This window comes from Bidens hawaiensis, unplaced genomic scaffold (assembly GCF_021521415.1).
Source record: "Bidens hawaiensis isolate Kalapana, Puna unplaced genomic scaffold, B.hawaiensis_p1.1 tig00002772_1, whole genome shotgun sequence".
Classification (NCBI taxonomy): domain Eukaryota; kingdom Viridiplantae; phylum Streptophyta; class Magnoliopsida; order Asterales; family Asteraceae; genus Bidens; species Bidens hawaiensis.
Genome location: NW_027491150.1, coordinates 1,276,133 through 1,298,476, shown reverse-complemented (window position 1 = coordinate 1,298,476; position 22,344 = coordinate 1,276,133). Strand labels below are relative to the sequence as shown.

At 35.7% G+C, this 22,344-nt stretch overlaps 4 protein-coding genes and 1 pseudogene across 4 annotated transcripts; 2 read left to right on the top strand and 3 right to left on the bottom strand.

Moving 5' to 3' along the window:
• Positions 1-1,771, top strand: LOC143621163 (UDP-glucuronate 4-epimerase 2 pseudogene; annotated as a pseudogene).
• Positions 1,772-2,813: 1,042 nt separating this feature from the next.
• Positions 2,814-4,510, bottom strand: LOC143621164 (uncharacterized). Its single transcript, XM_077092675.1, has 7 exons — positions 4,426-4,510; positions 4,225-4,341; positions 3,911-4,116; positions 3,686-3,829; positions 3,385-3,605; positions 3,060-3,318; positions 2,814-2,975 (listed from the first exon to the last, which is right to left on the bottom strand). The coding sequence occupies exons 1-7, from the start codon at positions 4,499-4,501 to the stop codon at positions 2,841-2,843; spliced, it is 1,158 nt and encodes a 385-aa protein (XP_076948790.1). The 5' UTR covers positions 4,502-4,510; the 3' UTR covers positions 2,814-2,840.
• A 3,269-nt stretch (positions 4,511-7,779) lies between these two features.
• LOC143621062 (uncharacterized) lies at positions 7,780-10,896 on the bottom strand. Its single transcript, XM_077092596.1, has 8 exons — positions 10,572-10,896; positions 9,025-9,129; positions 8,782-8,929; positions 8,591-8,680; positions 8,416-8,470; positions 8,212-8,334; positions 8,066-8,122; positions 7,780-7,999 (listed from the first exon to the last, which is right to left on the bottom strand). The coding sequence occupies exons 1-8, from the start codon at positions 10,802-10,804 to the stop codon at positions 7,863-7,865; spliced, it is 948 nt and encodes a 315-aa protein (XP_076948711.1). The 5' UTR covers positions 10,805-10,896; the 3' UTR covers positions 7,780-7,862.
• Positions 10,897-12,001: 1,105 nt separating this feature from the next.
• On the bottom strand, positions 12,002-14,857 carry LOC143621061 (small ribosomal subunit protein uS15). Its single transcript, XM_077092595.1, has 5 exons — positions 14,785-14,857; positions 14,619-14,691; positions 13,515-13,653; positions 13,229-13,415; positions 12,002-12,147 (listed from the first exon to the last, which is right to left on the bottom strand). The coding sequence occupies exons 1-5, from the start codon at positions 14,805-14,807 to the stop codon at positions 12,114-12,116; spliced, it is 456 nt and encodes a 151-aa protein (XP_076948710.1). The 5' UTR covers positions 14,808-14,857; the 3' UTR covers positions 12,002-12,113.
• A 4,753-nt stretch (positions 14,858-19,610) lies between these two features.
• Positions 19,611-22,344, top strand: LOC143621060 (uncharacterized). The gene is made up of 6 exons (XM_077092594.1): positions 19,611-19,902; positions 20,936-21,030; positions 21,125-21,205; positions 21,698-21,773; positions 21,849-21,941; positions 22,085-22,344. The coding sequence occupies exons 1-6, from the start codon at positions 19,725-19,727 to the stop codon at positions 22,249-22,251; spliced, it is 690 nt and encodes a 229-aa protein (XP_076948709.1). The 5' UTR covers positions 19,611-19,724; the 3' UTR covers positions 22,252-22,344.

Here is a 22,344-nt window from a genome sequence, read left to right as displayed (position 1 = left end):
AAAGATCTCCTTCACCAATCACACAATTCCATAAACCCCTAAAACCAAATCATAATCAAATTCACAAACATTTATTAAAAAAATATTATTTCTTTCCTTAATCTGTTATTAATAATCACACCACCCTTTGACTTTATTAGTCCATTTATTTCATTTCCATTCCTTCACAATATTATTCATATTCATTCCATCTCTCAACCCACAACCATTTCTTCAAGAAACCTTCACATTTTTCATCAAGATTCAATCTTTCTCATCTTTTTACACCTCAAATCCATTAAAGATTCAAAACCCACCATTTATTCATCAAACCCATCAAACCCTAATCATATTAGGGCTTAATTCCAGGTGGGTGTCATCCAAATAATAATCTTGATGACGTCATCATTGCATAATAATCACAACAGATTCAAATGGCATTTCGCAAAGCTAACATTCTGGGCCTTCATGTTCTTCGGATTAATCTTGATCTTCTTCTTCAAACCCCCATCCGCCACGTCACCCTCCACGTCATCAGCAAACCCATCATCGGATCTTTCTCGTAGATCGTTAAAAACCCGGTCTTGGGGGGGACCCACATGGGAAAAACGGGTCAAATCGTCCGCCCGGATCCGAACCCGAAATGGGTTTTCGGTGTTGGTCACCGGGGCAGCCGGGTTCGTGGGGTGCCACGTCAGCGTGGCGTTGAAACGACGTGGCGATGGTGTTTTGGGTGTTGATAATTTTAACGATTATTATGAACCGTCGCTAAAGAGGTCTCGTCAAGCGCTGCTAGAAAGAAGTGGTGTGTTTATTGTCGAAGGTGACATAGACGACGACGTTTTGTTGAAAAAATTATTCGAGTTAGTATCGTTTACGCACGTGGTTCATTTAGCGGCTCAAGCCGGGGTGCGGTACGCGATGGTGAACCCGGGTTCTTATATCCATAGTAACATTGCCGGGTTCGTGAACTTACTAGAAGTTTGTAAGAACGCGAACCCGCAGCCTGCAATAGTGTGGGCCTCGTCTAGTTCGGTTTACGGGTTAAATACAAAAGTACCCTTTTCGGAAAAGGACAAAACGGACCAACCCGCGAGTTTATACGCCGCGACGAAAAAAGCGGGCGAGGAGATTGCGCATACTTATAATCATATACACGGGTTATCGTTAACCGGGTTGAGGTTTTTCACGGTTTACGGGCCGTGGGGCCGGCCCGACATGGCGTATTTTTTTTTCACTAGGGATATTTTGAACGGGAAGCCGATACCGATTTTCGAAGCGGCGAATCACGGGACGGTAGCGCGGGATTTTACGTATATTGATGATATTGTGACTGGGTGTTTGGGGGCTTTGGATACCGCGGAGAAGAGTACGGGTAGTGGGGGGAAGAAGCGTGGGCCCGCGCAGTTACGGGTTTTTAATTTGGGGAACACGTCGCCTGTCCCGGTTTCGGAGTTGGTGGGGATTTTGGAGAGGTTGTTGAAGGTGAAAGCGAGGCGGATGGTGATGAAGTTGCCGAGAAACGGGGATGTGCCGTTTACGCACGCGAATATTAGTTTAGCGAAACGAGAGTTTGGGTATAAGCCGAATACGGATCTTCAAACCGGGTTGAAGAAGTTTGTTAGATGGTATGTGAGTTACTATGGGTCAGGTAAAAGAAGTGATCATTGATGGATTGTTGCACAAAATTTGTTTTTTTTAGTTGGTTTTGAATTGCATATGATTGTTTTAGGATGTTGGTGTTTGTTAATTGTTTTTGTTGCTTACAAATTATCATGTTATTGAGGTGAAATTGGAAGTAATTGCAGCCTTTTTTTTGTTAGGTTTATTGATTTTGTTTGATATTGATATTGATATTGATATTGTTTTTGTGGTGGTGTATCATTTTATGGAACTTGAATAAGTAGAACATAATATATACGGCGAGTAAACCATGTTTCCGTTCAATAGTTTCAAATTTGCGATTTTCGTTCATGTGGTTTCATTTCATTTGCAATTAAACCCGAATTTATTAACCCCGTTAAGTCTATCCGTTGAACTCATCAGCGTACCCTTCACGTGATGGGCATTTTTGTCCTATTTTCCCCAAATACACCCGGTCTCTCACGTGAGGGGGGACATGCGAATTACGACTGGGTTTATTTGGGGAGAAAAAGGACGCAAATGCCCCTCACATAAGGGGCACGCTAATGGGTTTAACTACCAGACTTAACGGGGTTAATGAATTCAGATTTAATTGCAAGTGAAATGAAACCACTGGAACGAAAATCGCAAATTTGAAACTATTAGACTAAAACCGTATATTTGGACAAACCACATGGACGAAAACCGCAATTCACTCATATACGCCATTAGTTTGTAAAGTTATAATTATGTTTTAATTAAATGAAAAACTTGGCATTTTTGCCAAAATAGAAATTTACTTTTAGTTTTAAAAAAATAAATCAATACACATGTAAAGGAGGGACTAAATCTTAGCACACGAATAAATATATAGTTTTTAAATCTAAATCTATACTATATTATTGTTGTTATAGTTTAAGGCAGTCTCACTATCTTTCGGAATAAAGAAAATGTTTGCGCAAACCTACCCTCCCCAAACCGTACCATTATTACCATACGACTCAGATTTTACTCGGTACATTTGTTATCGTTTGTTCGTAAAAACTTTTGAGATTTTGCTTCCTACAATAGGTTTTAAAGAACACTTTACACTAAAATCTTTAAGATAAACTATTAACACCTATATATAACTTTAATAAATCAAAACTAGTACACAAATATAAAAAATGAATCAAATCAAACTCAAATAGCACAAAACAACACCTATAATAATTCAATCTATGCCAAATTGTTTTCCATCAAAAATCATACTTTGTCCGCCCGCTTCGTAATACAAGACATAACATATTCGATAAATCATTAGAAGACGAAGACTGCAAAAAATTCCAAGACTCGAGCATAAGTCGTTTTCTCGACCCCTTAAAATGAACCACCTGTAAAATCAATATACATTTTAACTTTATAAAACAAACATATTATGTGGATAATAATTTTAGTGTGTTTGTTTACGGGTTTACCTTGATGTCTAAAGGCATTCCATGAAACTGACCCGCACCTTCGGGTGGGGTCCAGTTGTAAACCGCACAAGGCAAAAAGAGGACAGATGCACCATTAATATCTTCAAGAAACGGTTGGCGTGCGCCAAATGCTTTTGCGTCAAGTGAAGTATATAACTTTACAACCGAAGCAATTGCAAGTTGATCGCCGAGCATTCGTGAAGCTTCCATGTATTTTGAACTATAAACCTTCAACACTTCCTCCAAGAAAATCTTTCCTCTGCCAATGTTAAAGAATGAAGATCATCGTCGGTCAAAGTCAAACATTGGTCAAAGTCAAACATACCTTAAAATCCCATCAGGGGTACCCCTGACCGCAATAAACCCTGAATTTAACGGCTGCTGTTTATTGTTACGAAAAGTGAGCGCCACGTCAAAATCTCCATATTTGCTAAATATTTCGCCCACGTCACCAACTACCGCGATGTCAGAGTCGGTGAAGATAATATTATTAATTCTCTTTCCTGGTTTTCGTAACTGCTCTTTAAGCTTTAACTCTAAAAAAGCCTGCAAAAATTATCAAAAACTTCGTTGAGGGTATTTTGGTCTTTTATGAAATTACTTGGGATAATGCAGTGTGCTCTTACAATGTAAGACCTGATTCTTTGAAGCATCAACTTGTCTCGTGAATATTCACCTTGAACGGGAAATACCGTCACCCCGTTTCTCTTTAACGGAAGTCTGGATGCCGGATCGGTGAGGATAATCGTATCACTTTGAGGCATCATTAACTGCAAAATATAACTTAAAATTCATATAATGATATAAAAACATAATTTTTATAGCTTTAAAATATGTGTGTTAAAATGTACCTGTATAAAATTTATGAATGTGTTCAAGATGGCCACTGACCGGTCAACCTTGTTGTACGATACTTTCCCCACAATAGTTGACTCACTTGATGTTCCACCGACAGTTGAGTTGTAAACCGTGAAAACGGTTACAAAACTAACACCGTCACCACCGTTTGAAATATTGGAGGTAGCTGATACGCGGGCCTTGTTAATAGCCTTATTACCTGCAACAAATGGTAACATATAAGTCTATAAGTCTATAAGATACAAATATAAGTGAGTTGTGTAAAATTACTAAAATGCCCTTGGTGACGGATAAATGGAATTAATACCTTCGCATTGTAAACGATTTGGCAACCCTTCACCAGCAGCGGGTCCAAAAACGAGATGATTAAATTTCTTGGATTTGGTTTTGTGTGAACTAGCCGAGTCGTGATGCAACTCCAAAACTGAGATAACAAGTCGGTTATGTTATTTATCAACATATTATATGCAAGAGCATATGAAATAAAAATAAAAAAAATATTAGTTACCTGAGAGAAGATGGGATAAAAAGAAGACGAGCATCACGAACAAAAGAAACTGTCGCCATCCAAAACACACTCTCATCCCTGAAGATCCTTGTCTGTAGAAATAAAGGGTAAAAATGTCATATTATTATCCGGAAAGGTAAAAATAAATGTGACTTATATTGGACAGTTAGTTTTAGCATGGCAAAACGGGCAGATGGTTCAGGACAGAACGCGTCAAATTAAAAAAAATGTACAATTTGGTTCAGGTGAAAACGGGTCGTGTTAGATAATAAGTAATCAGAAATTGTTAAAAAAATCTATTTAACTTCCAAGAATTGTTATCAAAACCCAAAGATGCAAACTTTATACCAATTTTACTAACATCTATTAGGCCTTGTTCATGTTCGTCTGTTAAGCTTTTATCAGACAAGTGGGCGGTTCATGAACACCTAACCGAACAAAATTTCTTGTTTATCTTCGTCCGTTAAGGAAATGAACTTGTTCTTAAACGGTTGATTTGTCTAATCGATAATGGTCAATGTCAACGGTTCAGTCCTGCTACCAAGTTTGTGTTGGTGTTTTTTTTATAACATTCATATTCATATGTTAATTTACAAATAAGTTAATCACATGACACTCATGTATATTTGTGTTTTACAGTTAATAATCTTGGTTAAATATGGTAAGATTAGAAAAGTCATTAAAAATTATAGAACACCGTTAACTAAAAAAAAACATTAACGAACATAAATGGACATATACGAACGTAACTGAACACCTTATCAAACGTTCATGAAGACAACTGAACGAACATGGCCTCTGTTCGTGTTCGTTCATTTAGTTAATCAAAAGAAATTCCTTCTTTATGTCCGTTCATCTATTAAATAAACGAACACAAGTTCACGGTCTGTTTGGTTTGTTTACAACCCTAAGCTAAGGATAAGCAATTAAAACCAGAAGCTTGTTAAAGTCATAATACAACACGCAGGAACAAATTAATAAAAATAGCTTATGCTAACAACAGGTCAGCTCAGATCAAATCAAATCCTAACTATGAAAGCATTACATATCGTACTATGTTTAAAACAAGAAGTTGGTTATACAGAATGAGCAGCAAGGCTAACTTAAGTGATTTCAATCTCAAGCCCTGAGTCAACCTACGAGATTTCAACATCTTCAAACTCCAAGATTCATAATTTGGGCTTAATAATGGAGGTGAAAATGGGCCGGCAAAAAAAACAATAAAAAAAACAAGGAAAGTAATCAGAAATTGTTAAAAAAATCTATCCAACTCCCAAGAACTGTTTTCAAAACCGAAAGAAGCAAACTTTATACCAATTTTACTAACATCTATCATTTATCGAACCTCGTCCACCCTTTGGCTACGTTTAAAGAAATTAACAGAGTCATTTACATGGCATATTTAAATTAAAAAAGACAGATTCATAACCGACCCAAGACTCGATACTTGAGATACTATGAAACATGACTTACACCTGAAACACCCACCCCCAAAATTAGCGAAATTATACCGGTTGCATAACATAAAACCTATTTCAATCTTTGAAAAAATAAGCCTATTTAAAGGGGGTATTTGGCCTGGTTTTTTTTTTTTTTTTGCTTATGCTTATATTTTAAAGTAGCTTATAGCTTATTTTCTATTATTTGATAAGCTATTTTTAAGTGTTTGGATTAGCTTATATTCTACAAGTTGATTATGTGTCTTAATAAGTTGTTAAATCCACCATTCTTTAATTTTGCTTCAGTAATTACTAATCCATCACTATTTGAGGGCAAATGAGTAACACAAATAAGCTAAAAAACCATCTTCAAATTAGCTTATATAAGCTCATAAGCATAAGCTTAAAAAACTTAAACCAAACACTAAGTTAAGCTTATATTGTAAAAAAAAGGATAAAAAAGCTAGGCCAAACACCCCCAAAGTCTTATGTCTAACTTACAGTGGTATATAAAAATTATGAAAAATATATACAACTAGACCATGAAGAAAGTGAAAGCTTACTATCCAATAGAATGAGTATTCAACTATTCTAAAACCAATTTCTCTAAAAAAAAACATGATTGAAACAATGGAGTTTGAAATACAAATATATTTTGTAGCTTAATTGAGTTAACTAACATAACCTCTAATTATAATTATAATTATAATTAGCATTATGGATTTGTGATACATACCCAATACACATACATGATCAGTATATATATAAATTCATAAAGCAAAACAAGATCTGAAAGAAATCAATATTATATTACCTTGATTATGCGAAAGAATAATGTTGGGATTCACCACAGATCTAGGGCAATTGTGTACGATGACAGTTGTTGAAGGTTTTCGGATTGATTTAGGTAATGTTTTGAAGTTGGTTTGGTTAATTAATCTAATCACCGACTAGAACACAACTGAATGGTTTCTTGTGAAAATTGATGTATGTATATGTATCATTGTATGTATGTTCCATCGGAACCTAGTATTATGTTCTTCATGTTTTGTCCTTCAAGTTTCAATCATGTTCACTCCCTAAAGCTTTCTACTTGTATTCGGGATTTGTTATGTTGGTCGATGGATAGTGGCGAGACTTGGACGAAAACGTCGAGAGGGGTAGTCAATATGTATAAAAATATTCATAAACAAGAGGGGATGGGATCAAATTTTTGGGCGCAAACGGTAAATTTACACTATTAAGCAAAACACAGGGGCTCCGTCAATTTTTTTTAAGCAAACAACTCTTTTGGGATTCTCACTAAAAAATTGATTGGATTAAATCAATTTGAGTTTGTTTAAAACGAGTTAGCAGGCTTGTATAAAACTTGTGAGTTGAAGATTTGAGGCTTGTAGTTAAGACTTTCATAAGTACTGGCGGAATACAGAGATGAGATCAATACGGACCGAATTTCCAACACCAAAACAAGTAAAACCATATATTTTCCGGTTTAGTATTATTGAAAATACCAGTTGTGCTCGGTATGGTACCGATAATAGGTGAAAAGATGTTATTCCTTACCTTCATATAACTTGTGATTGTCGATAACATATTATTTAAGACTTACATGAAAAGGCACATAAATGAATATCAAAACTAACCCGAGATTACACGTTAACTCACCGGGTCATGAACATAAATACGAGTCGGTATAAAAGGCTAGGATCGGTGATTACACAAAAAAAAACTTTTAGATTACGGGTTAAAGAATTTTATAATATCTTAGATTTTGGGTTGAGGAGTCACGAAACATTAATCATTACGACAGGTCAGGTCCGGAACCGGGTTTTTGTTGGGCATCTTTTTATAACCGCAATTTCTTAATAAATTCATGAACTAGTGAATAAGGGGACAAAAACAAAATCACTTTGTTGTTACAATATAAAGATTTCACTTGCACTAAAAAGATGTGCCTTTTAAAATAGAAATTACATGTCTCATTTTCATCTTTTGTGACTAAAGGTTTTGATCCAAAGCTATAAGTTTCCTATCAGGCCAAGATTCTATCCTCTCAAAATACTCAACAGGAACAACACCATCAAAACCTTCTGTTAATATCACCTTGTTGTCTGATATATAAAGCTTCATCCCCCCTACAAAACAACCATATGAATGCCCATGAATCCTTGTAGACGACAGGGGTATATTGGTAATTTTACCTTCAAGCGCTTTTTTAACATCAAGAAAGATCAAGATATTGACATCTCTCCTCATACCTGCAGCAATAAAAAGTTTCAAAATTTTTATAACCAAACATTATTCTAGTTTACGGGTCATATATATGTACGAGAGAAGTGAAAATTACCACTAATTACTTCACCATCAGTTGGGAGCCCGCAAGCAAAATGGATGTGTAGCCTTTGCATGCGTTTGAGACCGCTCTCCAAGATGGATTTTAAGTTCTTTTTGTAGGTTCCGTGAACGCAAACTGAACATTAAAAAACACAAAAGATCAACACAAGATACAAGACTCCGAGAAGCTGTAATGTGTTAATTAATGTTTTATTACCAGGGAATTCTTCGGCTGAAAGGATCGGTTTAAGTAAACTTTCTGTTTCAACCAACTGCCAACCAAACACAATAATTCTTACAACAAATTACACAAAAAAGATCCTAATTTTGAAAGTCGTAAAAAGAATTATATATAAACATTCAAAAGCGAATTGAATCAAAAGATTGATTACCATTACTGTATGACCTTGGTTTGCACGAATCAAAAGCTCCCCATTTTCTTCAAGCAAGCTAAACCGTTGCTTATTATCCCTTCTGACAGCCTGAAATATATTAAAACCAAAATAGTATCAAAAGAATTTAGGTTACTTGTCTTTAGAACTAGAACGCTTGTACGAATAAAAATAGCTAATAACAAGCGAACCTCCTTAACATCATCAACTGTATGAGAGCTTATTGGAACATTGGCAAATGTTTTCATGTTTAGATTCAAAAGATCTTGAACCTTGACAAACCCATCACTCCTCATATTTAAATTCAGTTGAGGAGCCATGTGTCTCAAGACACGGGTCCTGAAAATGTTGCCAAAATGAGTTTATATCATTTGCCATGTTTGTATCATGTTAAGTGCAAAAAATGAAACTGTAACAAAATGCATAATAATTACAAGAGTCTTCCAAGAGCATCAATTCTATCTTGTCCACTACCACCTCCGCCTCGCCCTCTTGACCTGCCACGACCTGCTTTCATTGCTGATTCTCTTCCTCCGCCACTGCAACCAATAAATCAACTTGTAACGGTTATAAACGGGAATAGTGAAGATGTGGTTGTGGATGTTTTGCAAGAATGGTGCTAAATATGGATCTTAAATCACAAGGGGGCTGAGTTTTTTTCTAATACAATAGGGGTAACCGGCAATGCAAATGGTGGTGGATTTTATAATCTATGGGATTGTAAGAGAATGTAAGGTTTTTGTCAGACGAAACGATGAGTAAGAACTCATCTCCACTACAAATGGCAATGCGTATGACACGTCTCCACTACAAATTTCTTTCACTTTTGTTTCCGATCAAAAACTTTAATGAAATTAAAATTTTCAGCTTGAGCTGAGCCGCTAGCGAGTTACTCGAGATCGCCTCGTAAAAAAGCTCGATTGATCTGAGCTTAACAAGACAGAGCCCGAACTTCGTAATCGACCTCAAGCTGGCTCGTGAACCTAAACAAGCCTATTACTTATAATCTTTTTTACATAATATACATGTGTGTGTGTTAAATAAATATTAAATAATATATATAATGTTATAAAAAATAGCTATATATATTATATAAAAAATTATAATTGAAATACACACACACACTTATAAATGTATAAAAATTAATTAATTAATAAACAGTAAACAAGCCGAGATCGAGCTTAAAATACTACTCACGGGCCGGGCTCAAGCTTTAGAAATAGAGATCAAAATGAGCCGAGCTCGAGCTCTGTGTAAGTTAAAACGACCTGAGCTCCGCTCGGTTCGTTTGCACCCCTAATTTAAAATAAATAAAACATACCAAAACTCTTCAATCTTGACATAATTCAAACTCAACTCAACCAAACTATAAAAATTTGACGAAACAAACTGAATTGTTTACAAAATCCATGGCAAAGCAGTAAAACCTATATCAGAAAAGCTGTGCAAAACCTTTTATGGCAATCGTATATCACTCAAATCAAACTATTCAACTTAGTTATACGCTAGTGGTGTTTAGTAACCGAATACAAATCTATGATTTCATATTCAATTCGAAATTCGAATTCAACTTATACATGTTATTTCTATTAAATACACACACACACATTTATAATAAAATATATATATATATATATATATATACAGAAGTCTATTAAGTTCTAAAGACTAAAAACTGAATTAATTTATAACAGTTTTATCAGTTGATATATGAACATGTAAGTGGACGTTAACACTTTGAATATTTATGATGTTTTGGATGTTGTTGTAAATGTACTTCACATTAAAACAGATTATTTTTTGTTTACTGAAACCGAATTCGAACTCAAATATCCGAAATCCGATTCGTTGAACACACTGCACAAAGCCTAAAATAGTAAAATGATATAGAAATTTGACCTAATTCTATTGACACTGATGCTAATAATAATAAGTAATAATGTAGGAAATTGACGGCGTAAAGAGTTAGTTAACTAATTACCTTCTAGAAGATCGATCGGAAGCCGTAGAGAACGAAGAGGTTCTGTGAGTATTGACGCCGTTGTTAATTGAATCCATGATGGTAGAGGTTAGGGTTAGTGCATATAATTTGGGGACTGGATAATAATAATAATAAGAAGAAGAAGAAGAAGTGGAGGATATAATAATAAATGGAAGTGAAGGTGAAGAAACACGTAAGTAGCGTAAGGTGCCGCCAGCTAGGCTTGCCAGCATCGGTTTTTTGTACGGACTCACTCCGCCGCTTGCTTGCTGTGGATAGATAACCACAGTGGCCGACGGTGGTTTATGATGCAGTGACTGACGGTGGTCTAAAATCTAACAAAGCATCAAATATCCATAAATTCTCAAAATCACTCCGAATCTGAAATTTCGGATAAAACGGATTCGGGTTTTTTTTGAACAAACTAGTTTTTTACCTGGCGTGTTGCGTCAGACAGGTTGGTAAAGCTCAAATGGTGATAAAACTCAAGTGTTGAGTCGGTAAGTCGACACGAATTCGGTTGGTTTCGGTGACGTGCGTCATTGTATCAAAAATTAAAACCAAATATAAAACAAAACAAGTTATAAAATTTGAGGTGGGCCAATGTGGTGGTGTCGGTCGGTAAAACTCGAGCGTAGAGTCGGTGAGTCTACGGGATATCGGTTGGTTTCCGTACCCGAACAAAGAGAACCAAGAAACAAAAGAACGATCAGTTAGTTTCCGTACCCGAACCAAGAAACAAAAAAAAAAGGCGGTGGTTGGCTTTTGTTTGGAGTGGCGATGAGGGGGTGGCGGCCAACTTGTTTGGAGTGTAATGGAATGTGACGCCCCGCCCCGGTAATATAAAGGTGGTTGACGCTCATTACACTTGGTCTAATATAGAGTCCGAAAGGCGAATACAGGTTAAGCTAATAAAAAGAAAAGAAGTCAGTGGCTTTTTAGTCTTTTGACTTTATATGATTTTAATTTGAGCAAATTACGGTCAAAGTGAAACAATTATTTTACATGACTTTAATAGAGTTTTTGACCCAAGCTAGTATTATATTTTATACATATGTTGTAGATTGACAATTAGGAATGACAAACATGTAAGTATTACTTTTACCAGACCGCTATCATCTAAGGTGGGAAGGTGTGGCCGGCTATGTGTAAGTTGTTCGCTAAATTAGATGAGCGGAATGTGATGTCTTTTTCGACATTCAAAACACATATCAGGACTGGTCAAGATACTAGATTTTGGACAAACTATTGGATGATGGCCTGATAAAGATTTCTTTGGCAGTCAAATATCCTCGGCTTTTGGTAAGCCAAATGTTTTATCATCTTTCTTGGTTAGCCAATTTAAAAGACGATTTAGAGCAGGTAAGTTTAACGAGAGCTCGATATATCTATCTTTACCCGGCTTAGTAACTACAATGATCCAAAAAACATACTTTGTAAATGACTTATGTTGAAAAATTCATACAGATGAAAAATCCATGCTAAAAAATAAAGATGTCCTCTTGAAAAATAAAAAACTCTTGTTCCAGCTTGTAAAAGAATCTAGGCCACGAGAGTACTGGCGGTAGTCGACTCACTGCAAAAATAAGGTAATGTTGTGTGAGTAAAAAAGTATTAACTTTATTCCAATCAAAGAATGAATCTTGCTTTAATTGGTAGCTTAACAAAACTACAATTTAGAAATATTCAAACAACCAATAACTTGTCCTAAGATGCTTAACACACACCAAAAAATGATAAGAGCCAATGTCATATGAATCAAACAAAACACTAAAACTCCTAAAAACCAGTTTTAAACGAGGACAGTGTAGATTCAAGAGTATGATTATAAAGAACATCAGAACATGTATGCTGACAGAACAGACTAAACCTCCTAAAAACGATAGAAGCAAACCTTTTAAAGCAAACGATAAAAAGTATCAAATTAACATGTCAAGTGTACCGAACAGCTAAGCAGTTATTGCGGAAAAATATCGGCTATCGGTCATGGACTGATATCTAAGATATCGGTTATCGCAGTGAGATATCGGTAAATTTAATATCATGTAAAATTCATATATATAGAAAGGGGTGGCGGCGCAGCTTGTTGCCCGCCTACCTGCTATGTTGATATAATATCTATGTTTCTATAAAATATATATATATAGCAAATTAACACTAATAATTCAATATAGTCTCCTACCATCAACAAATTACCTTTTGCAAATTGCAAAACACAAACAATCGTAGCAAGTAAGAATTGATTAACACTTAAAACACTAACATTAAAAACTAAAAGTTGATAAATAAGACTTAAAACAATGATAATATCAGTGATATATCGTTCAAATATCGGTCAATATCGTCGATATTATCGGTATCGATATTCTGATTTATATATCGACAATGGACCGATTACCAATATATAACCGATATATTGGTGATCGATATATCAGCGATATCTATGCAAACAGAACAAACAACCCCTCCTAATCCAAAATGATTTGATTATCAAAGAAATAACGTTGCTACTTAGTTATAACAAAACTAGAAAAAGTTGCACATTTCAACCCCGTGCACATGAAATAATGACCAAACCATTCAATTAAATCAATAAAACTAAAAAAAATAAAGATAGCAATGAAAGCAAGTAAAGATTTTAAAAGCAGTAGACGTACTATTTCCAGACAGGTGGCAGCTTCTTTGTCTTCTTGTAGTAACGAGCAAGACGATGAATCCTGCTCTCAACAAGAATTAGCCTGAATTTGGAATCCTTGTCCTTCCTGTTCCTCTCCAAGTGCTTCCGGATAGCAACCGCTTTCTTAATTAGGTGATACAGATCCTCAGGGATTTCAGGAGCAAGCCCTGTTATCATATAATAAGATATTATAACCAATAACAAATACGTTCGAAAACACAGGCTACATTATTTATAATGTGACAAATAATAAGAGAAACGCATACCATGTGCCTTCAATATACGAAGAATCTTGCTTCCGGTTACACTGTTCACCTGAGCAATCCCGTGAGAATCACGAAGAATAACACCAATTTGGGACGGTGTTAGACCCTTCTTGGCAAACTTGCAGATGTTATCCGCAACCTGATTAATAAGGCAGTTTAAATTAGCTATCAATTGCCAACTAAAGTCGATACTTTTGATTTGTGTGCTTAAAAAAAGTTAAGCAGTAACGAAATCATCAAACTGTACGATACAGTAGCATGTGCAATACAGTAGCATTATCAAAACTACAATCATATCATTGCAAAAGCATATAACATTCTACTAACAAAAAAGAGAGATAAACTATAACAGCCACTAAATTAAAATTTTGGTTCCTATGTGTCTACCCGATTATAAAAACTCAAATATAATTGTGTAACTTATATTTAGGTGTGTAAACAAGCCGAGCCCGAGCTTGGCTCGATTTGACTTCCAAGAGCTCGTTTTGGACTTTTTTCTATAACTTAAACTCGTGGATTGTTTTTAAAAGGATCCGGCTCAGCTCGTCTACTATTTATTAGTTAACATATATATGTTTTTAAATACACATAAAAATTTTGAAAAAAACCTTAAACAAGCCTAAGCTCGCCTCGAGCTGGTGTAGTACCTTAAACAAGCCAACGCTCGACTCTAACTCTGCCGTGCAGTGTAAATTGTGAAATTAAAGCATAAAAATCCAAAACAAGTATAATTAAAAAAACAAAAAAGCTCGTTAAGGCTAGATCAGCCTATACAAGCTTCCCATACAAAGCTCGAGCTCAAAAAAGCCCGGCTTGTATCGAACTTTTTATCGATTCAAGCTCAAGCGGCTTGGCTCGTTTGCGCCCCTACTTACACAGTGCTCAATCTCAAATATAAAAGGCACACATTCTCTCAAATCATACACCTTTAAATCAAAGTTTAAACTAAACACTAATTTTAATTTTGTTTAAATCCTAAACCTTAACAATTAAAGTTATATTAATATCACACTTTTGCAATGTCTATATATCAATCTAAACACATTAACAAAACAAAACAATTATTATACAAGTGTAAAATAATATTAGTAATAATATTGTTACATCTTGAGATGAGATCTTCAACCAGCTCGGTGGACTCCTCTTGTACGGCTTAGCTGAAGCCGATATACCCTTACTAAAATCAACAAACAAATCACAATGCGATATCAGAACATATATGTATATATATATATATGAATGTAATTAAGCATATATAACATTAACATACCCTTTGCTGTGCATACGACCCATGGCGACAAAGGAAGTTAGCGGCTGAAACCCTAATGCAAAATGGCAACGAAGAGGAATAAGTGGGCTGCTAGGTGTGTTCGATTTATATTTTTTATTTTTCTTTTGTTTTATTATTATCGGCCCTTTAAGTTTGCCCAAACTTGTGAAATGCTCTCATTTGGGCTTCGAGGTAGAGATGAAAAAAACCGAACCCGGAACCAAACCCGACAAAAAAACTTAGAACTGTTTTTTTTTTGTGTTTAATACCGTACCCGACCTTACCTGGAAGCGACCCGATTTGTACCCGGTAATAGCCGAAAACCTGAACCGGTTCCATACCCGAACCTGTTTTTACAAATATCAGGAACCGGGTTTTTCAAATACCCGATATTACTCGAAAAATACCATAAAAATAATACTAGAATGTGCAACCCCTTAAAAAATTCAATATATATCCGAAAAAAGCCAGAAACACCCGAAAATATGGTTTTTCAATACCCAAAAATAGGGTATTCAAATACCCGGTTTTAGAGTACTTGGTTCTATACCCGACCCGACCTCGATACATAGGGTATGGTTTTTAGAGACGATGCATGGACCCGAACCCGACACGGGATTTCCATTACCCAGTCATACCCGAACCGGGTATTGAAAAGGAACCTGGAACCGGGTATGAACAACAAAAGTCAAGACCGGGTCCGGGTAGGAACCGGTTCCGGGTATAGTCGGGTATTTGACCGGTTCCACTGGGTTTTTTCGGGTATGGTATGGTCGGGTTTTGATCGGCTATCTCCAGTGTTGGTTCCACCGGTTCCGAGAACGGCTTCGAGGAGAAATCCTATACCTAGTCCTACCTGCGAGTCGGGTACGGGTAGGAACCGGTTACAAGTTGGGTACACCGGGTCGGGTCCGGAACCGGGTATTTTGTGCACCTCTAATTGGGCTTAATAGAACTGTTACAAAGTAAACGGTTAAAATCGACTTATTAGAGCATTTCCATTCCATTCTCCATCTTCATCTTTAAAATTTAATTAAAAAACATAATTTCTTAATTTTATCCATTATTTTCCAAAACCTCTCACAACTCATTCTTCATTTCTATCTCTATATTCCTTTTTCATTATTTCTTTCTTGTTCTTTAATTTATAATCTTAACTACTAATTATTTTATCTTATTATCTTTTTTATTTTAAAAATGATTTATATAAACTTTTATAAAAGTTTAACTATCTTATTAATTTCTCCTATTGGGTTGGTTTGAACGCTTTGGGCAATTGGTAGATGTCATCCGCGCTAGAGCGCTTCTTCTTTGTGTCCATATGGCTGGTAGGGGTAATAGTACCTTAGGAGTGAGTCAATCCTTTCTTTGGTTCTTTATAGCAGATAATAAGTATAAACTCTTGGGGGTATGAGTGCATGATTCTTTCACCCACAAGCTTAGAGGCCCCCCGGTTTAGTGACCGGTTCCTTGTTTTACCCGAATTTCATCAGTTCCAGGCTCAAGTGCCTGTTCATCCATCTTCATTCCAAAGGCGAGCATATCCATTGAGTGACTGTAACTGCTATCGTTTACAGTCAATAGTTCTTAACCAACCCTTTTTAGAGCTTTATAAAGCCGCCTTGCTATTTGCATTCATCCTTGTAACTTACCGAAGCGAGGATCTCATGCTATCATTGAACGGCTACCGAACCGCCATACTTAGGTAACCGGTCTAGGTTCCAAGTACATCAACACCCCATAGCTACTTAGGGCCGCAACGCAATAAGGCTTTTCGCTCTAGTTGGGCAATGCAAGGAGGCCTCTTTCGCCATTCTTTCTAAATGATAAACTATTATTAGTTCAGTTCGGTAGAACACCGATGAGAGGATCATTTTTTCACAGAAGCATATGATTGCCCCTCAATCGCCAGGTGGCTCGCTCCAGGTGCATGAGTAGCTTTGCTGGCTCTTATGTGACACGTTCACTAAAAAAATCCTTTTGTAGCCAATAATTTATTAAAAAAAATAAATAAGCTTAACACAAAAGAAGAAAAAGAAATAATAATAACCTGGTCCCGAGCATCTACCATTATACCCATAATGGTGGGCCATACTGTTGCTATCCATAATGGAAAGGAACATTTACCTATTTATATAACAGATCGTATGGTAGGACACAAATTAGGAGAATTTGCGCCTACTTTAAATTTCCGAGGACATGCAAAAAGCGATAATAGATCTCGTCGTTAAAAAACGTTTGTTTATGTATAATAATATATATAGATATCTATCATTGATTAGTAGGAGACGAACTTTATGTTAAATAAGAGAACAACAGAAGTATACGCTTTAGGTCAACATATATCTATGTCTGTTCACAAAGCGCGAAGAGTAATTGATCAAATTCGGGGGCGTTCCTACGAAGAAACACTTATGATATTAGAACTCATGCCTTATCGAGCATGTTATCCCATTTTTAAATTAGTTTATTCGGCAGCAGCAAATGCTAGTTCCAATATGGGTTCAAGTGAAGCCAATTTAGTGATTAGTAAAGCCGAAGTAAATAAAGGTACGATCATGAAGAGATTAAAACATCGAGCTCGCGGGCGTAGTTTTGCGATACAAAAACCGACCTGCCATGTAACTATTGTAATGAAAGATATATCCTTAGATGAATATATAGATACCGACTCTATTACATGGTCACAAAAAGCTAATTGGAAAAAAAAGGATCGGACTTTTTCACAAGATCTCTAATGCCAATAAAGCAGGAAGGGGAGGAGAATGCCAAATCGAAAGCAACCCGTAAAGCCGGTTCCTGTGGACTGAGTCTGGTGCTTCATACGTTACAAGACAAGGAAGGAAAGGAAGATAAGTACGGGAAATTAGAACCTGATATGGTTGACTACCCAGGGCGTGGCCGCTTCTCCCTTTGCCTACCTCTCTCTGTCCAACTCGTGTATCAACGTATAAGAAGATTCCGTGAGAAGAGAGATGCGGTAGCCGACCCGGCAATATAACATAAGAAAAAAAGTTCCAGCGGTCGGTCTGTAAAGCAAGATGGCAGGGCCGGTAGCGTTCTTTACTTAACTAAGAAGAAGTGGTCTCAAGTGAAGTCATCTGATGCCTATCCTCGCCTCATAACGAGTAATGTCGGCAGTCTCGATCGAAGGATAGGGATGTTCCAGAAGTAGTCTCAAGGAAAGTTAGCTCTGTTTATGCCAAGGCAGAGGAAGAACTGGTTGGCAATGAGTAAGAGAATGAATCCCCCACCGAGTCAGTTGATGAGAAAGAGTCTGTTGCTGTGTCCACAGCTTTTTCAGGAGAGTCAGTCATCGGGAGAGAGGTGGCAGGTGTGGCTGTAGTCTTTGTTGCACGAGTAGCTGGATATTCTAGTCTTTTCGAAACTAACTATGACACTACGTTCCCATAAGACATGGAATTAGACTGTTTACTCGAAGTATGGAATAGTTGTACCTTATTGGGCCAATACCCTGGTCGGTGTTATAAAAGAGTCAAGTCGAACTCCTTATATAAAAAAGAAAAAAACTAATTTATATCAACAATAACATAATGACAAGCATTAAGAATGCAAACTGCCATGAAAATATATTTACATATCCACTTTACTCGTAGTCAGTAACTCACATTAACCATTAAGAAAATTCAACGTAAAGTAGACGTAAAAAAGTTGAACCACACACGCTCATTGCATCGTGTTAAACACACAAAAATTAGACTGAAACATAAAATATTGAAAAAAATAACTAAGTCAACTTAACATCTACGTGTTGCGATGAGTCTGTTAAATGGGAAAATAGACATAACATTCAACGACGCACATGCGTTGCAGCGCGTTAACTCATTAAATTCAAACGTAAATATTAAACAAAAACATGTAAAAAATGAAAAGTATAAGACACCAAAGTTGAAATTGAAAAAATATATTTTATGACATATTTGTAAACTATGAAAAAGTAAAATAAATAAAAGTTATATTAAAATGAATATTATATTGGTACAAACTTGAATGAATAACATAAAAAAAAACTAATGCATGTTTCGTACACTTTTATTAAATTTCTTTTTAAATAGGCACTTTGATTCATTGATTGTTAAAAAAAGAAAAAAAAATAACTTTATACTTGATAGATAAAGTTATTTAGCTTATTATTTGATTGGTCAGTGGGTCTAAATCTCACTCACACTTCCAAATTCTTATCTTCTGTTTTCTGGAAGCTTCATTGGTTGTTATATTATTATTATTTGATCATCTTTGTCCTCTGTTCTCACATAACCAAACTCTGCTTTTGTGCTTAGAAGTTTCAAGGCAAGTTGTTTATTTAAAATTTGTTTGCACTGTGTTTATGTTTTAAAATAACTATCTAATGTTATATTTTTTTGGTTTTCCATCTTTGTAAAGTTTGAAACTAATGGCATGTGTTTATGAAATATGTATCTAGGGGTGTAAACGAGTCGAGCCCAGTTGTTTTCTCAAGCTCGGGCTCGGATTGTTTATTACTTATTAATTAACTCAAGCTCGGGCTCGGATTGTTTATTACTTATTAATTAATAGTTACTTAATATATACAATTTTTTTTATTATTTGTATATATTTAGAGAAAACATTAAATTAGTCTAACTGTCTAAGCTCGGCTGGAACTCGTTTGGTATCTTAAACGAGCCAGAGCTCCGCTCGAGCTCGGTGTGAAGTGTTACATAGAAGTCCAAAATTGCTCAAACTTTGTTAAGACTCAACGAGCTTAAACGAGCTTCGCATACAGAGCTCAGGTTTGATAAATAGACGATCTTATTTCGAGCTTTTTATCAATCCGAGCTAAAGCAGAGTTTGGCTCGTTTGCACCCTTAGTTCCGGATTATATATTATCATACAAAAATCGGTTAATCAAATATTTTCACTGTTCTTATTTGTAGAATTCCTGAATTGATTGGAGCAAAATGTCTAAATTATTTGGTGGAAAGGATCCATTTGATGACCCCTTCTTCACCGAACCATTCGATAGCCATTTCGGGTCGAGGAAGGAGATAACGATTGAGGAATTAGACAACGATGACCATGATTCGGCTACTGGCAAAGAAGTAGCAGTCAGCAAAACACCAGCTCATAAACCTCATGGTACGTATTTCTTCAAGCATTTGAATTTCATTTCAATATGATATTTAGGGGTGCAAACGAGGCGAGCTACTCGCAAGTAAGCTCGTTTAAGAAGCCCGAGCTGGCCCACGAGCCTAAACGAGCCATACATTTTATAAATTTTAATATATATTTAGTAATTCTTAATTAATATATATATTGTCATGAAAAAAAACTAAATAATATATATTATATTAAACATAAAATTATAATTGAATAAAAAGTATATAAATATAATTATAAATATATAATTAATTAATTATTTAATTAACAGTAAACGATCGAGCTGGAGCTTGAAAATCTACTCACGAGCCAAGCTCAAGCTTTGAAAATAGAGCTCGAAACGAGCCGAGCTCTAGCCTAGTCAAGCTCAGCTTGGCTCGTTTGCACCCATACTCATGACATTATGCATAGGCGAGGGAACTCAAGTGTTAATATTGTAATTACACACATATCTTATGTTAACATAAAGTATAAAGTATATATAATATATCATCATCATCATCATACTCAAGTATATCCCACCAATAACAAAGCTATGGTAGGGTCTGAGGAGGGTAAGATGTAAACAACCTTACCTCTACCCCCTAGGAATAGAGAGGCTTCTTCTGGTGAGACCCCGGGCTCGATAGTAGTTTTGCATCAAGCCTTGGACATAAGGCACATAACACTCAACCATCGGGACACCGCCTATCGGAGCATGTACCCTTGTCTTGCGGCTATCAACGCCACCACATGATACCTAATTAACCTTCCGCCACTTTTAACGTTATTTTCACGAGATTAGTAAAATAATGTCAAAATTAGTGCTATTTCACTTTTGTCCACCCGAGGGCGCACATATAACATTATATCCGTGCACCGCAAACAGGGCACGTATATATAATATATAATTACCATATTAACACTAGACTACCCTCATCTATATAACAATGTCATGAGATAACTAATATAGTCCATTAGTTTTAATACTCATGAGACAACTAACATAGTCTATAATAAAAACTATCTACAGATTCCAGTGGTTTTAGCTTCAGAAGAGTGGCATATGGTGGTATCAATGGAGTTTACTACAGTTCTTCTATCGGTCATAGAACCGGTAGTGATGGGGTATGTGTTTGCATAAATCTTGTATTTTGATTAATCTTTTTTATTGGAATATAAATATTATGTGATCTTAAATGCAATATTTACGCGTGTACAGATGGTTCTTCTGGAAATCAAAGAAGAAGATAAGACTGTTGGTGAAGCAACACATACAATCTCGAGAGGAATAAATGAAAAGGTATGCAACTTCTTCTTCATCTTGCTTGATCATATATCCATATAAATATATTTTTGTAATTTCTAAAGTAAATGTATGATCTAAGTTTTGTAGCTTTAATGACCATTTCTTGTTTCTTGAAAATATATATGATTTTGTTAAATGTTCATTCATGATATAAATGTTGTAGTTGTTGATCATTTCTTGTTTCTTGATAGTTTCTTGATAATATATATGAATTTGCTAATTTCAGTTGTGCTCAAATTTTGTAGCTTTTTAAAGACCATTTCTTGTTTCTTCAAAATAGATATAATTTTTCTTAGTTTTTCATATACGAAATAACTTTTGTAGCTTTTATTCTCTTAAGACCATTTCTTGTTTCTTGAAAATATAATGATTATGTAATGATTTTGTAATATTTTCATTTATGCTTAAATTTGTAGCTTTTAAGACCATTTCTTTTCTTGAAAAAATATATCTTTTTTGTTAATATTTTCATTTATGTTTGTAAAGGGTCATACACTAACGAAAAGACGAGACCCGAGTGGTAAAGAGGATTCCTTGCAAATTCTACATAATCTTAACGAAGGTATGTTTCCTTTTGAAAAGTTTGACTTTTTTCTTTGATGAGTTGACCATGACATTATTTTGTGTGAATTATTAGATGAACTAGATGGGTTTGAAGAAAACTGGAAAGTCAACGCGGACAAGTACATGCCCGGTTGGAGCGATGGGTTCAGTTCCCTTGAGAACGCAGGTAATCAGTCGTTCCAATTTAAAACATGTTTTTAAGTACAACTTTCATGAATATGCCACTATGGTTTTGACTTTTTGGGTCAATGCTAAAGATTGTCTTTGTAAGTTATAAGTTATAACCATAATGATTTGTTGTGTTTATAGGGTATGGTCAGTTGGGATGGAACGCTGACGAAGGGTGGGACGGGTGGGCACTGCCTTGGATGGATATGTGGGGAACCGATGGAGCAATGGTGCCGGCTGGTGGTGAACCGTCTTCTGGCTCGTCCACAACAAGGGTCAAAAAGGTTACCCCGGTTGATATCATGTAGTTGACTGTATGATAATGGTTGGTTTATGTGGTAGGCAACATAGTCAAATAGTAGTGCAAGTATTGTGTTTTTTATGTTGTATGGTTTAAGTAT

What these genes read in the sequence shown, in the direction of transcription:
- LOC143621060 (XM_077092594.1), top strand. Translation starts at nt 19,725, where the DNA reads ATGTCTAAATTATTTGGTGGAAAGGATCCATTTGATGACCCCTTCTTC. An exon ending in TCTACATAATCTTAACGAAG is followed by an intron (nt 21,774 to 21,848) that starts GTATGTTTCCTT and finishes GTGAATTATTAG; the next exon opens with ATGAACTAGATGGGTTTGAA. An exon ending in CAGTTCCCTTGAGAACGCAG is followed by an intron (nt 21,942 to 22,084) that starts GTAATCAGTCGT and finishes TTGTGTTTATAG; the next exon opens with GGTATGGTCAGTTGGGATGG.
- LOC143621061 (XM_077092595.1), bottom strand. Translation starts at nt 14,807, where the DNA reads ATGGGTCGTATGCACAGCAAAGG. An exon ending in GGTCGTATGCACAGCAAAGG is followed by an intron (nt 14,692 to 14,784) that starts GTATGTTAATGT and finishes TGTTGATTTTAG; the next exon opens with TAAGGGTATATCGGCTTCAG. An exon ending in TGAAGATCTCATCTCAAGAT is followed by an intron (nt 13,654 to 14,618) that starts GTAACAATATTA and finishes CTTATTAATCAG; the next exon opens with GTTGCGGATAACATCTGCAA.
- LOC143621164 (XM_077092675.1), bottom strand. Translation starts at nt 4,501, where the DNA reads ATGAGAGTGTGTTTTGGATGGCGACAGTTTCTTTTGTTCGTGATGCTC. An exon ending in AAATCGTTTACAATGCGAAG is followed by an intron (nt 4,117 to 4,224) that starts GTATTAATTCCA and finishes CATTTGTTGCAG; the next exon opens with GTAATAAGGCTATTAACAAG. An exon ending in GAATGCCTTTAGACATCAAG is followed by an intron (nt 2,976 to 3,059) that starts GTAAACCCGTAA and finishes TTGATTTTACAG; the next exon opens with GTGGTTCATTTTAAGGGGTC.
- LOC143621062 (XM_077092596.1), bottom strand. Translation starts at nt 10,804, where the DNA reads ATGCTGGCAAGCCTAGCTGGCGGCACCTTACGCTACTTACGTGTTTCT. An exon ending in CAGTTGATGATGTTAAGGAG is followed by an intron (nt 8,681 to 8,781) that starts GTTCGCTTGTTA and finishes AATATATTTCAG; the next exon opens with GCTGTCAGAAGGGATAATAA. An exon ending in ACCAAGGTCATACAGTAATG is followed by an intron (nt 8,471 to 8,590) that starts GTAATCAATCTT and finishes TTTGGTTGGCAG; the next exon opens with TTGGTTGAAACAGAAAGTTT.